The 16,252-nt window shown below is 40.2% G+C and overlaps 1 protein-coding gene across 3 annotated transcripts in view; it reads left to right on the top strand.

Annotated features, from left to right (window-relative positions):
• Armc3 (armadillo repeat containing 3) overlaps positions 1–16,252 on the top strand; it is a 158,224-nt gene that overhangs the window by 45,682 nt on the left and 96,290 nt on the right. For 2 of the 3 annotated variants that reach the window (XM_012951147.2, XM_045135160.1), the window contains 2 exons: positions 14,125–14,193; positions 14,835–15,010. In XM_012951147.2, coding sequence (XP_012806601.2) covers positions 14,125–14,193; positions 14,835–15,010 — 245 coding nt within the window. The remainder of the gene's footprint in view (positions 1–14,124; positions 14,194–14,834; positions 15,011–16,252) is intronic. The other variant, XM_045135161.1, reaches the window with a different exon arrangement.

Below are 16,252 nucleotides of genomic sequence, written 5' to 3'. Positions count from 1 at the left end.
GGTTTTACATCTTGAGTTAATTTTATGCTTGAGTTTTCTAATTATCTGAAGTATCCTTAGATGTATAAATCTGATATATATCTTCAGGGTAATAGCTTAAGGTACCAGGGTTTGGCTCTTAAATGACCCCAAGAGTAACAGCAGAAGTGACCTTAGCTGTTGAGTTTGCCTGCTATGCAAGTATTCTAGTAGGCTGAGTAGAGCAAAATACTGGCAAATTCTAAAATTCAACTGAACAATATATATATTCAATCAAAACCATCATAGAGTGTTTATGTAAGAGTGGCTATTGAAACAAACAGACAGTCTAACAAAGTCAAAGTCCCCATGGATGTGTGTTGCCCCACATACTTAATCCTGTCAACTGGGAGGCTGATATTTCTGGTCTGTAAAGGGATCCAGTGTGGGGTTAAGTGACACTTGCCCCCATGAATGACAGAGGGAGAGACAAAGGCACTATAAGTCAGGAAGCAACAAAGGACAACCCCAAAATATAGCTTATTTAAGAATGGCAAAGTCACCCATCAATCAGATCTAGCACATAATGTATCCTGGCACAGAAAGTGCAATTAGCTTTGTTGACAGGTACTGACCTGGTGAAAGTAGACCTGTTACTTTCTCAGATGGCTTTTATCTCAGCTGTGCTGCATCACTTGAATCCTTCTTTACTGCACTGTGGGCTCAGCTAGGCTGGCTCAGTCAGTAGGTCTGCCAATCTGATCATCTGTGCTGGATACAGTGTAGCTCATCTCTCTTCCTCAGGTCTCCTGTGGTTGTTAGCACTGGCAGTTGGGGGATGGGGGGCTGTGGAATGTGCCTAAAGTTGTGCCAGAGCTTCCTGGGTGGTCCCCAAGATGCTGTTCTTCATGAGACACTCAGCTGGTCCCTGCTGACTTCTCCTTCAGGTTGTGAGGAGGTTGCTGTGAGTGGAAAATCCCTTCACCTGGTTTGTCCTGCAGCTCAGAACAGCCACATGAACTGGCACAACTGCTGGATCCTCTTCTGCTTGGTTCTGTAGCCTCTAGAAGCTCTGGGTCTCTCCCACTTCTTGGCTGAGATTGATAATTTCTTATACACCATTACTTTTCAGTACAAGAGTGTATTTTGATATTTTATGCTTATATCCTCCATAGTCTACTTTGGCATGGCTACTATGCTGCCATCTTACCTTGTAGTCCAATAATACTCTTAGTGGAGCTGAATTCACACATGTATATCAGGATGCTAGGAATAAATCTGTCATGGCACATTACAGTGGTCTTAATAGCACACAAGCACAGATTCTTTACTCTCTTTCTCCTTACACTTTGTCTAGGTAATGTGTGAGATACACAGATACTTATATTTTCTAATTTAATATTTAAGTCTACATGACTTCTTTCCTGCTTGATTTTGTTATTAATTTTTATCATTTAGTCTATTAAGCTATAATTTTCCAGTATATAAAGGATCTATAACAATGAGGCTCTCCAAATTGTTTGTAAAACGTTTCATATTAAGATATACAAACTGAAATGCATGAGTTTCAAAGATCATGTGACTCTAAAAGTATTAAGAATTAGACTTCTGGTCAAGATGGGTGGAGGAGAGGCTCCAGTACTAGTAGTTCTTAAAAGACCTCCACTGCGTGAGCACAGGGATGCATATTCCAGAATCAGCCAATTCCTACATGCTCTCAGGCACAGCTAGGGTGCAACTTCAGGCTGAGGTGGGATGATGCCTAACTTCCCTCTTAGTTTAGGGAGGCAGGGCAGTCTGGTCTTTCTCCACACCCAATGCACTGAGAGATTGACCATCTTCCACACCCAATCCACTCAGATAGGGAACCAACCCACCAATAGCCACAAAATATGCCCTGGAATAACAATAACCAAGGATGTGAAAGACCTATATAATTAAAACATAAAACACTCAGGAAATAAATTGAGGAGGATATGAGAAGATGCAAAGACCTGCCACACTCCTGGATTGGTAGAATTAATATACTGAAAATGGCAATTCTACCAAAAGCAATATAAAGATTCAATACAATGCCAATAAAATTTCAAACATCATTCTTCATAGAGATAGAAATGGTAAACTCAAAATTCATATGGAAAGACAGAAGCCTTCAGATATTCAAAATTATCCTTATCAAAAGAAACACCTCTGTAGGTATCACCATACCTGATCTAAAATTATACTACAAAGCCAAAGTAACAAAAAAGCATGGTACTGGCTTAAAAACAGACATATGGACCAATGGAACAGAACTGATGACCCAGCCTTTAGTTCAAATAACTACAGCTACTTGATCTTTGACAAATGAGCCAACAACATACAATGGGGAAAAGACAGCATCGTCAACTAATGGTGCTAGACAAATTGGATAATCTCATGTGGAAAATGGAAACTAGACCCACTCCTCTCCCATGCACAAAAATCAATTCCAAATAGATTAAAACCTCAGTATAAGATCTGAAACTCTCAAACTACTGGATGAAAAAAATAGGGGTACCTCTCCACAATATAGGAGTGGGGAAAGACTTCCTGAACAATAACCCCAGTGGTACAGGAAATGAAACAATTACTCAACCCTATTGCTGGAGATACCACATACTGACAATGCTAAACACTGAGAGATGCAGCTGAATCTTGAAGGAAGCCAGGTCCCAAATCATTAGCCCACATATTGCTGAAAAGTATTGCATGAGCTCATGGAGGAAATGGCCAATAATGTTGTGAAAAAGTAGGAGACAATGCTATATGAAAAACAACCTGCCTGACAAAATGTACACACTTGTGCAATAGTGGCACACAGCCTCGTTGGGTTACCAGTGGCTCTCTGATTGGCTATAAGACCTGCTCAATGGCAAGGAACCCTTAACTGGAACTGGAAACCAAGTCATAATCCTGTGGAGACCAAAATTATGGACTCCAATTAGAAGTTGCCCAAAAGTGGGGTGATATCCATCAAAGTCTCTAATGAACAAAGTCTAGATGAAAAATGCTTATACCCTTTAAACTACCCTGCTTTCAGTCTCCACTGGAGAATCTGTTTTTCTTTTTTAGAGAGCGGTAAGAACCAAGGACAATGAAAATCTATTAACAAGACAAGAATAAGTAGCTGACTCCTTTGTAGGAGACTAATAACCCTCAAATAGTAGCCAGGGCCTAGGGGAAACCACAGGGGAACTGGTGAGATGAGCAAGAGCGCTGCTTCCACAGTGAGCCAGACAACCTGCACCAGCACTTTCCCATTTGAAATTCCATTCTCTATCATATTACCTCCCCATTACAATCATTGTAATTACATATATACAATATCAACCTATTAAGTATCCTCCTCCCTTCCTTTCTCTACCCTTTATGTCTCCTTTTTACCTTACTGGCCTCTGCTACTAAGTATTTTCATTCTCATGCAGAAGCCCAGTCAATGTAGCTAGGATCCACATATGAGAAAGAACATGTGGCGCTTGGCTTTCTGGGCCTGGGTTACCTCACTTAGTATAATACTTTCCAGGTCCAATCTGCAAATTTCATAACTTCATTTTTCTTTACCGCTGAGTAGAACTCCATTGTATAAATGTGCCACATCTTCATTATCCATTCATCTGTTGAGGGACATCTAGGCTGGTTCCATTTCCCAGCTATTATAAATTGAGCAGCAATAAACATGGTGGAGCACGTACTTCTAAGGGAATGAGATGAGTCCTTAGGATATATGCCTAGGAGTGCTATAGCTGGGTCATATGGTAGATCAATCTCTAGCTGTTTTAGGAACCTCCACACTATTTTCCACAATGGCTGGACCAGATTGCATTCCCACCAGCAGTGCAGAAGGGCTCCTTTCTTTCCACATCCCCGCCAACATTTATGATCATTTGTTTTCATGATGGTGGCCAATCTGACAGCAGTGAGATGGAATCTCAATGTAGTTTTAATCTGCATTTCTCTGATGACTAGTGATGTAGAACATTTTTTTAGATGCTTATATGCCATTCGTATTTCTTCCTTTGAGAACTCTCTATTTAGCTCCATAGCCCATTTTTTGATTGGCTTGTTTGATTCCCTATTATTTAACTTTTTGAGTTCTTTGTATATCCTAGATATTAATCGTCTATCAGATATATAGCTGGCGAAGATTTTTTCCCATTCTGTAGGTTGCCTCTTTGCTTTTTTCACTGTGTCCTTTGCGGTGCAAAATCTTTGTAATTTCATTAGGTCCCAGTGGTTAATCTGTGGCTTTATTGCCTGAGCAATTGGGGTTGTACTCAGAAAGTCTTTGCCAAGACCAATATGTTGAAGGGATTCCCCTACTTTTTCCTCTAGCAGTTTCAAAGTTTCCGGTCTGATGTTAAGGTCTTTAATCCATTTGGACTTAATTCTTATGCATGGCAAGAGAGAAGAATCTATTTTCATTTTTCTGCAGACATATATCCAATTTTCAAAACACCATTTGCTGAAGAGGCTGTCTCTTCTCCAATGAGTATTTTTGGCATTTTTGTCAAATATCAGGTGGCGATAGCTACTTGGGCTTACATCTGGGTCCCCTATTCTGTTCCACTGATCTACATGTCTATTTTTGTGCCAGTACCATGCTGTTTTTGTTACTATGGCTCTGTAGTATAGGTTAAAATCAGGTATGGTGATACCACCAGCCTCTTTTTTGTTGCTCAGTATTATTTTAGATATTCGAGGTTTTTTGTGATTCCAAATGAATTTTTGGATTGTTTTTTCTATTTCCATGAAGAAAGCCTTTGGAATTTTGATAGGGATTGCATTAAATGTGTAGATTGCTTTAGGTAAGATTGCCATTTTCACAATATTGATTCTTCCAATCCAGGAACAGGGAATGTTTCTCCACTTTCTAGTGTCTTCTGTAATTTTTCGCTTGAGTGTTTTAAAGTTCTCATTGTATAGTTCTTTACTTCCTTGGTTAGGTTTATTCCAAGGTACTTTATTTTTTTTTTTGATGCAATTGTGAATGGGAGTGATTCTCTGATTTCATCCTCTGTGTGTTTGTTGTTAGCATATATGAAGGCTACTGATTTCTGTGTATTTATTTTGTATCCTGCTACATTGCTGTAGGTTTTGATCAGCTCTAACAGTTTGCTAGTAGAGTCTTTAGGGTCCTTTATGTATAGAATCATGACATCTGCAAATAATGATAACTTGATCTCTTCCTTTCCAATTTGTATCCCTTTTATGTGTGTCTCTTGCCTTATTGCTGTGGCTAAGACTTCCAAAACTATTTTAAATAAAAGTGAGGACAGTGTACACCCTTTTCTTGTTCCTGATATTAGTGGAAAAGCTACCAGTTTTTCCCCATTTAGTAATATGTTGACTGTAGGCTTGTCATAAATAGCCTTTATTATATTAAGATATGTTCCTTCTATTCCCAGTCTCTGTAGGACTTTTATCATGAAGGGATGTTGGATTTTGTCAAATGCTTTCTCTGTGTCTATTGAGATGATCATGTGATTTTTGTCCATCAACCCGTTTATGTAATGTATTACATTTATAGATTTGCATATGTTGAAACATCCCTGCATCTCTGGGATAAAGCCTACTTGGTCAGGGTGAATGATCTTTTTGATATACTCTTGTATTCTGTTTGCCAATATTTTGTTGAGAACTTTTGCATCTATGTTCATGAGGGAGATTGGTCTGTAATTTTCTTTTTTTGTTCTATCTTTGCCTGGTTTTGGTATCAGGGTGATGGTGGCCTCATAGAAGGAGTTTGATAGAATTCCTTCTTTTTTTTTATTTCCTGGAAAAGCTTAAGAAGCAATGGTGTTAGCTCTTCCTTAAAAGTCAGCAGTGAATCCATCCAGGCCTGGGCTTTTTTTAGTTGGGAGATTATTGATAACTGTTTGGATCTCCATGTTTTTTATAGGTATATTTAAGTGATTAATCTCATTTTGATTTATTTTAGGTAGGTCATATAGATCAAGGAAATCATCCATTTCTTTCAGATTTTCATACTTTGTCGAGTATATGCTTTTATAGTATGTCCCTATGATTTTTTGAATTTCTCTGGAATCTGTTGTGATGTTACCTTGTTCATCTCTGATTTTATTAATTTGTGTCTCTTCTTTCTTTCTTTTGGTCAGATTTGCTAAGGGTTTATCAATCTTGTTTATTCTTTCAAAGAACCAACTCTTTGTTTCATTAATTCTCTGGATTGTTCTTTTTGTTTCTATTTCATTAATTTCTGCCCTAATCTTTATTATTTCTTCCCGCCTACTGATTTTTGGTTTGCCTTGTTCTTCTTTTACCAAGGTTTTAAGGTGAAGCATTAGGTCGTTTACTTGTGACCTTTCTAATTTGTTAATATAGGCACTTAAGGCTATAAATTTACCTCTTAGAACTGCCTTCATTTTGTCCCAGAGATTTTGGTATGTTGGGTTGTCATTATCATTTGACTCTATAAATTTTTTGATTTCATTTTTGATTTCTTCATTGACCTATTCATCATTTAGTAGTGTATTGTTTAGTTTCCATGATTTTGTGTATGCTCTATAGCCTTTCTTGCTACTGATTTGTAGTTTAATTCCATTGTGGTCAGATAGAATGCAAGGAATTACTTCAATTTTCCTGAATTTGTTAAGATTTGCTTTGTGTCCTAATATATAGTCTATTTTAGAGAATGTTCCATGTGCTGCTGAAAAGAATGTATATTCTGCCGCTGTTACAGTCCGGTTCGCATTGCTGGTAGAAATCACCCAACCAAGAGCAGCTTCTGGGAAAAAGAGTTTTATTTGGCTTATAGGCTCGAGGGGAAGCTCCACGATGGCAGGGGAAAACGATGGCATGTGCAGAGGGTGGACATCACCCCCTGGCCGACATAAGGTGGACCACAGCAACAGGAGGGTGTGCCAAACACTGGCATGGGGAAACTGGCTATAAAGCCCTTAAGCCTGCCCCCAACAATACACTCCCTCCAGGAGGCATTAATTCCCAAATCTCCATCAGCTGGGGAGCTAGCATTCACAACACTTAAGTTTATGGGGGACACCTGAATCAAACCACCACATTCCGCCCCTGGCCCCCATAAACTGATATCCATACATGATGTAAAATACAATACATTCAGTCTGACTTTAAAAGTCCCCATAGTTTTTATCAATCTCAATGATGTTCATACATCCCCATAGTTCAAGATCTTTTAACTGAGCCATAATACCAAAATATAACCTCAAAAAACCCAGAATGGCACAGAATAAATATTCACACTGCAATAGATGGCATTGGGCATAGCAAAGAAACATTCAACCAATACAAGATTTAAAACAACCAGGGCAAACATCAAACTCTGTAGCTTCAAGTCCAGCAACTCTAGCCAGTGACAAATCTTCAAGTCTGATAATTCTAATCAGCAACAAGTCTCTGGGATTCCAATTCCACCCCTCCAGCTAGACTACTCACAGTCCTGGGAAACTTCATCGGGCTGGCAGCTCCTCGGCAGCCATCTCATGGTCCCGGCATCTCCACTGGGTCTCCACTGCAAGCCACGGTTCATCTTCATGGCCCCATGGGGTCTCTATGCAGGCAACCAGCAAACCTGCTTCACACTGCCCATGGCCATTTCCAAAACACAAGACCGTGTTGCAAACTCAATGACCCTCTTTCCAGCATTTCTTATACTCCACAATACCAGGTAGGGTGCCAATTTGTTAATCCAGGGGGGAATTATGCAGACTTTGAAGAACAGGACTCCTTGAGCACTCAGGCCCCTTCAAGAGAGTCACTCCTGGTACCACTTTACTGTTACAGTCCGGTTCGCATTGCTGGTAGAAATCACCCAACCAAGAGCAGCTTCTGGGAAAAAGAGTTTTATTTGGCTTACAGGCTCAAGGGGAAGCTCCACGATGGCAGGGGAAAACGATGGCATGAGCAGAGGGTGGACATCACCCCCTGGCCAACATAAGGTGGACCACAGCAACAGGAGGGTGTGCCAAAAACTGGCATGGGGAAACTGGCTATAAAGCCCTTAAGCCTGCCCCCAACAATACACTCCCTCCAGGAGGCATTAATTCCCAAATCTCCATCAGCTGGGGAGCTAGCATTCACAACACTTAAGTTTATGGGGGACACCTGAATCAAACCACCACAGCCGCCTTTGCATGACATGTCCGGTATATATCTGTTAAGTCCAATCCTTCTATGACCTCATTTAGTCCAGATGCCTCTCTGTTTATTCTTTCCCGGGATGACCTGTTTATTGATGAGAGTGGGGTGTTAAAGTCACCCACCACCACTGTGTTTGGTGTTATCTGTGACCTTAGTTCTAATAGTGTTTGTTTGACGAATTTGGGAGCCCCCATGTTAGGTGCATATATGTTTAGGATTGTAATGTCCTCCTGTTGGAGTGTGCCTTTAATCAATATAAAGTGACCTTCCTTATCTTTCTTGACTAACATCGGACTAAAGTCTACCTTGTCACATATTAGGATAGCAATCCCTGCTTGTTTTCTAGGCCCATTTACTTGAAAAACCATCTTCCAACCTTTCACCCTAAGATAATGTCTATACTTTTAGAAAGGTGAGTTTCTTGGAGACAACAAATTGTAGGATCCTGCTTTTTAACCCAGTCTGCGAATCTATGTCTTTTCGTTGGGGCATTGAGGCCGTTGATATTAAGAGATATTATTGAAAGGTGTGTATTTATGTTTGCCAGGTTTTTTTTTGTTTTTTTTTTTTGTGGTTCTGGTTCTACCTGTGCTCTCTTCTGTTAACTAGTATTTGAGTATTGCTTGTTTTTTCTAGGTTCCTTATATGTGCGCTTTTCCTTTTCTTCAGCATGGAGGATTCTATCAAGTATTTTCTGTAGAGCTGGTTTTGTCTTCAAATACTCCTTTAACCTGCTTTTGTCATGGAATGTCCTTATTTCTCCATCTATTTGAATGGATAACTTTGCAGGATAAAGTAACCTTGGTTGACAGTTGTTATCTCTTAGAACTTGGAATATATCACTCCAAGCCCTTCTGGCTTTAAAAGTTTGTGTTGAATAATCTGCTGTAATCCTGATGGGCTTGCTTTTGTAGGTAACTTGATTTTTCTCTCTAACTGCTTTCAATATTTTTTCTTTGGTGTGTGTGTTTGGAAGTTTGATTATAATATGGCGAGGAGAGGTTCTTTCTGGGTTTTGTCTGGCTGGGGTTCTAAAGGCTTCCTGTATCTGCATTGGCACCTCTTTCCCAATTTGGGGGAAATTTTCTTCTATGATTTTGTTGAACATGCCTACTATGCCTCTGGAATGGAGTTCTTCTCCTTCTACTATGCCCTGAATTCTTATATTGGATCTTTTCATAGGGTCCCGAATATCTTGAAATTCCCACTCATACTTTTCTATAAGTTTGTCTTTGTCTTTGTTGGACTGCATTAGGTCTGCCACCTGGTCTTCTAGCTTAGATATTCTGTCCTCTCCCTCATCCATCCTACTGGTGAGATTTTCTACAGAGTTTTTTATTTCATTAACTGTGTTTTTCATTGCTAGTAATTCTGACTGGTTTTTCTTCATTATTTCTATTTCCTTATTTATGTCTTGTATTGCCTTCTTTATTTCATGAAATTGGTGTCCTGCGTCTTCTTTGATTCCTTTGATTTCCTCTTTGATTTCTTCTTTGATTGTTTTGATGTGTTCTTTGACCTCTTTGAACATATTTATAATCATTCTTTTGAACTCTTTCTCAGGCATTTCCTCTAACTCTTTCTCACTGGAGGACATTTCTGATGTATTAATACTTTTAGGTGGATTTATATCATCTTCCTTTTTAGTGTTTCTTGTGTTATAATGTATATATTTTTGCATCTTGGATTAAGTTAATGCTTGGATTTTCTAGCTAGCTGTGTATTCTTAGCTGTATCAATTGATTTGATGTAATATATTTTCAGGGTAGGACCTTAAGGTGTTAGGTGTGGCTCTTAAGACTCTCAGAGGATCTACAAAGATGTTAGTAGGGGTTGAGTTTCCCTGCTATAGGAGTATTCAAACAGGCTGAGTGGAATAAAATACAGGTTTATTCTAAAATTTAACTAAACACTGTACCCATTCAATCGAAAATAGCCCCAAGTATGTATGCAAGAGTAGTTATTATAACGACCAGATCCTCTATCAACAAAGAGGTTAAGATTTCTGGTCTGCTGAGGGATCAAAGTCAGCTTGCGACCAAGTGAGACCCTTCCCTGGTGCAATCCCAGTTACTTTGGATGATTTTGGTCTCAGTCAAGTTGCTGCCTGGTTGTTGGGCTGCTGTTCTGATTTCCAGAGCTGGGCACTTGCTTTTCCTGCGGGGCAAACCAAGCCACTGCTGCTGCCTCTGCTGCTGCTGTAGCTGCCACTGCTGTAGCGACCACTGCTGCTGAAGCTGCTGCTGCTGTGTCCACTGCCACTGCTCCCTCTGAAGCTGCTGCTGCCGAGTCTGCCGCTGCTGCCACTCCTGGGTCTGCTGCTGCTGCAGCCGCTGTTACCGGTGCTGGAGCTGCTGATGTTGCTGCTGAACTCTGCTCCTGCTTGTGTCCCGCTCTTGGCCCAAGTTGGCGTGGCCGGGTCCCGGGCCGCTGCTCTGTTCACCGGAGCTGGGCTCAGGCGGTGGGGGAGGGGATGGAGCTGCAGCTGCTCTGGTTCTCTCTCTGCTCCAAGCGTTCTTCTACCTCGCAGTCTGCTCCTCTGCTGCTCGTTGCCGCTCTCCCCTCACGTTTCCCGAGTTGCGGAGAGCACGGTGTGAGGGAAAGTTCCCGCACCTGGCTTTTCCTGCGGCTGGAGCCGAGCCTGGCAGCTTTCTGGTGCGCCGCGGCCGCGGCGGTTGGCTGAGCTGCTGGAGCCGCTTTTCCCGCCTGTGCAGGCTCTGGATGCTCTGGATCTCTCCTACTTCTCCGCTGTCGCTTCAATTTACTATACATCTCACTTTTTAGTAAAAGTGTGTATTTTGATGAGTTTTTTTGGTCTTTTTCCCCTCTAGGCTGCTTTGGCATGGTACCTACGCCGCCATCTTAACCGGAAGTAGTAGTTTTGGCATTTTTAATAATTAAATGGCATGTAAGCAATCAGGGTCAAAATAAATTACAATAATTCTTTTTTTTTTTCACTTCATTAGTTATACTTTATTTCAAACCAAATTAGTTTTCAGGACCTTGTGTCATTTTCAGCACTGTGCACACACCTTTACTGGCAAGTGAAATCCCCACAGATGATGTTTTCATTCCTGTAGTTGCCTCACATATCCTTGGGCCCATCACTAGTAGGCCTTCATGAGAATTTACTAAGAAACTGTACATGCTCAACGTGCCATCTTCTGGCAATGGGTCGCAATAGGTGACTCTAGGATGCCTATGAGCCGAAAGGTGCCCCCTAGAGGTTGCATGGTGAACAGCAGGATCATTTTCCTGAAAAGAACGTGTTGCCAGCTTTCTGTCCTTGCAGCAGTCTGGGCCAGTCACCTCAGTGTTATTCAGCCTCCATCCACATAGGCATTCTCAACAAGTCACGCTTTTAAATTTCTGCCCTGATAGTCTGTAACTGTCTGTGTTCACGTCAATGAACAGATTTATTATATAATTTTGTGAAGTGATTCATTTGGGCCACATTTCTATAAACCCTATGAAGATGGTCAAAGAACATCACCAAGTTGTAAAACTCACTGTGCACACCTGACAGTCTCGGGCTACATCTTCGCTTCCCTACCTCCCTTATTGCTTTCACAGTGTACAGCTTCACAGTGGGGCTTTCAGCACTGCAAATGAACTCCAGATGTGTGTGCCCCTTGTGCACATGTACCACATTTCACACTTACATCACTGTGTGTTGGGCTTACATGGGACCTGGAGATTAGAATATTAGTTCTTAGGTCTCACAGGCAGGTACCTTAACTGCTAACCCATCTCTCCAGACCAGGAACATTTTTTTTTTTTAACCCTTCTTCAAAGAGGAGGGTTTTATTTTTTTTTTTTTTATTTGACAGCAACAGACACAGAGAGAAAGACAGATAGAGGGAGAGAGAGAGAATGGGCGTGCCAGGGCTTCCAGCCTCTGCAAACAAATTCCAGACGCGTGCGCCCCCTTGTGCATCTGGCTAATGTGGGACCTGGGGAACTGAGCCTTGAACCAGGGTCTTTAGGCTTCACAGGCAAGCGCTTAACTGCTAAGCCATCTCTCCAGCCCCCAGGAACTTTTTTTGTGATAGTTGTAGGGGGTAGAACTTGGAAGCTCCAACGTGCTGCAAAGAAATCTTTGTTATTCCAACAGTTCCCTGGCCTATGATGACAACTAGCTACTAAACGCCTCCCACAGGTGAGGCTCATTCCACCTTTAATCCTCACTTGTGGTTCATTCATCAATCATTGGAGAAATGAAGAAAATTAAGTTGAAAAGGATTCAGTGGTGGAGTAGTGACTTTGCCCAATGTCTCAATGATGCCAAAAGGCATATATTTTTTCCATTCCAGCATTCTAGCCCTCTGATAGGAGCAAAATTGCAGCTGGCTTTTGTGGATGTCAGGTTGGATAAAAGTTTGCAAAATGAACATTCATGAGGAGCTCGAATACAATTCTTTTGTCTCAGAAATAAAATACGGAAAGGTGTACTTCATACCACTTGCTCCTCTGAGCTCCAGAGTTCTTAGGAAAAAGTATGATGAGGATCACAAAAGGCAGATAAGGGGCCTGATGTTCAAAGGAAGAATCTTTTCCTTTTCTTCACATCTTTTTATAGTGATGATAAAATGTACCAAGGAACAAATTTACCATTCCAAGATATGGTTTTGCTAACATGCCTGCATCATCACACCTGGCTTTTCTTTTCTTCCAGACAAGGTTTCACATAGGCCAAATGGGCCTTGAACCTACTATGTAGTTGAGGTTGCTCTTGAATACCTGATCTCTCTGCTTCTATTTCCCAAGTGCTGGGATTACAGATTTGACACCACACCTGGCTCATTTAAACCATTTTTTTAAGTGTCTAATTCAGTGGCATTGAATATATTAAAAATGTAGTCCACATATTTATTTGCAGAATACCTTCAAGCAAAGAGTCTCTACCCATCTATGCTACAGAGGTAAAACAGTAACTCTCTAATTCCTGTCTTCCTGTCTTCACTTCTGCCTGATAGCCTGTCTTTTATGGTTGTCTCTATCTCTGTCTCTGTCTCTGTCTCTCTCTCTCTCTCTCTCTCTTTTGAGGGAAGGTCTAACTCTAGCTCAGGCTGACCAGGAATTCACTCTGTAGTCTCAGGGTGGCCACAAACTCATGATGATCCTCTTACCTCTGCCTCCCTACTGCTGGGATTAAAGGTGTTCATTACCATACCAGGCACCTCTTTTTTTTGTTTGTTTGTTGTTGTTGTGTTTTTGAGGTGGGGTCTTACTCTAGCCCAGGCTGACCTGCTAATTCTGTAGTCCCAGACTGGTCTTGAAGTCATGGTAATTCTTTTTATTTTTTTCTTGCTTTATTTATTTATTTATTTTTATCTTTTCACAATTTTTATTAACATTTTTACAATAATTCTTTTTTTTATTTTTTTGTTTACTTTTTACTTATTTATTTGAAAGTGACAGAGAAAGAGGCAGATAGAGAGAATGGGTGTGCCGGGGCCTCCAGCCACTGTAAATGAACTCTAGACACATGCGCCCCCTTGTGCATCTGGCTAACGTGGGTCCTGGGGAATCAAGCCTTGAACCAGAGTTCTTAGGCTTCACAGGCAAACGCTTAACCACCAAACCATCTTTCCAGCCCAAATTACAATAATTCTTGCTTGCATTCTTTTCAAGTTTATTCTAATCTTTTTGATTTCTTCTAAACAAAACAAAAATGTGAATTATTATCATATGATAAACAATAGGACACCATAACTCAACTCTACTAATATGTTTTATGGGTACCTTTGACACATCTGTTTACAGTTTTTAGTGTTTGAAAGGCCAGATAGCTCAATGATCAAGTAGAAGAGGCTGGATGGAGTCTGGTTGGGGTCAGATGAACCTAGGCATGAAGTCTGGATCCTCTACTTCCTTGCTGTGTGGTTTTGCACCTTATTTTCCTTGTCTGTGAAATTAGACAATATTATACATGTCTTAAGGGACTGCTTAATAGACATTGGCATTATTATTTTAATAAACATCACTGTTCTGTTTTTTCTTTTGTAGGTGATGTTAAAAAACTGTTAAGGGAATTAGATGTCATGAATTCTGTTATTGCTCAGCTTGCTCCAGAAGGTAACTTTGAATCCTACATCATTTTTTTTCCCTTATATCTTTTTAAAAAATGGAACTGACTTCTTCTTCATTTTTCATTTTTTCTTTTTCAAGGTAAGTTTTCACTCTAGCCCAGCCTGATCTAGAAATAAGTCTTACAGTCCCAGGCTGGCCTTGAATTCATAACGATCCTCCTACCTCTGTTTCCCTAGTACTGGGATTAAAGGTATTTGATTTCTTTTTCACATATTATTAAGCTATATATTGAAAAGAGTTTAAGAATCATCAATTGTGAATTTTTATTAAACTCTTACAAATCACAGTTTTATTTTAGCTTTAAAAGAAAGTGCACTGTAAGTGAGATGTGTTTAGGCTTTCAAAGTGTATTTGTGGGTGTGTGGGTGCACAACCAGTACTGGAGATTGAACCAGGGTCTTGGTTTCAGAGATCTTAACCATTGAGTTATTTCCACATTCCTTTTTTATTATTTCGAGACAAGGCCTCACTAGATGCCCAGGTTGGCCAGGAATTTCTGAACCTCATGCCTTTACCTCCTGATTAGCTGGGATCATAGATGTGAGCTGTCAATCCCAGCCTAAAAACCTAATGCAGAAATTGAATAAGCACCTAATATTTGTGTCTTGTTTATTTTTAAAATACAGAAGAAGTGGTAATTCATGAGTTTGCTAGTCTTTGTCTCGCAAACATGTCTGTGGAGTACACTGGTAAAGTGCAAATACTTGAACATGGTGGACTGGAGCCACTCCTCAGACTATTGAGCAGCCCAGACCCAGATGTGAAGAAGAATTCCATTGAATGCATCTACAATTTGGTACAGGTAGCTGAACTTCTAAAAACTGTTTTAATGGCTGAGGCTATAGCTCAGTAGTAGAGCACTTGCCTAGCATGAATGAGGCCCTGTGTTCCATCACCAGCACTGTTTAAAGAAATGTTTTGACATAATCTGATTTTAGAATTTATTTTCTCATTAAAATACATTTAGTACTTATCATTCAGAAAAATATAATAGAAAATTAGTGTCACTGCCTTTCAATTTTCACATTTTATAAATATTTCCCACAGAAAAAAAATGCATTTGCTATAAAAGAAGAGAATGGCCGCTGGGCATGGTGGCACATGCCTTTAATCCCAGCACTCAAGAAGCAGAGGTATTAGAATCACTATGAGTTCTAGGACACCCTGAGACTACATAGTGAATTCCAGATCAGCCTGAGCTAGAGTGAAACCCTACCTAGAAAAACCTAAAAAAAAAAAAAAAAAAAAAAGTCATGCAGAATAAGATGAGACTCAATTAAATTAATTATAATCTGTACTAGGAAGATGCTCTATGGCTAAAGACACTTTCTTACAAGCCTGTGGACCTGAGTTCTGTCCTCCTGAATGGTGCGACATGTGTATCGACATAGTTGGACGCACAAAGTGTTGTACAAGTCGAATCCCAATGTGCCTAAAACAATGAGAAATGAGAGAAGGAAGCTCACAAGCACTATTGGCAAAACAAGAGAGATCCTGTCTCTAAAGAAGGTAGAAGGAGAGAAGAATTACCTGGAGTTGTTACTGATCTCAACACAAGCACCACACATATACATCACATACACATACATGCACATACCAAACACGCATGTATGTTATGCACATATACAGATGCATGCATCATATGCATATACATATCATGCTTATGTTTACATCATGCACATATGCATACACACCCATTAAATAAATACTACGCGCTTTTGCTAAAACAGAAAATCTAACCTAAGATTCAAGTTGAACCTAGAAAGTGATCTGCTCATATAGCCTCATGTACTAACTAAGACCAAGTCTTTGAACCATACTTGTTTATTGGTAGAAACCTAATGATCTGAACATGCCCAACAGAATTTATTATTTCCAATAGCAAGATGATACCTCACTAGACTGTTTATTTGTAATGGAATGAAAGTGAACCAGGAGATCCTTAATTAGACCAGACTGGCTAGTCAACAAGCTCCAGGGGTCTCTGTCTCTGCCTCCCCAGCACACTGCCATGCCTGGCTTTTACATGGATGTGGGGATTCAA

The sequence above is a fragment of the Jaculus jaculus genome, chromosome 15, assembly GCF_020740685.1.
Source record: "Jaculus jaculus isolate mJacJac1 chromosome 15, mJacJac1.mat.Y.cur, whole genome shotgun sequence".
In the NCBI taxonomy this organism is placed as follows: domain Eukaryota; kingdom Metazoa; phylum Chordata; class Mammalia; order Rodentia; family Dipodidae; genus Jaculus; species Jaculus jaculus.
This window is presented reverse-complemented; position numbering and strand designations above follow the sequence as displayed.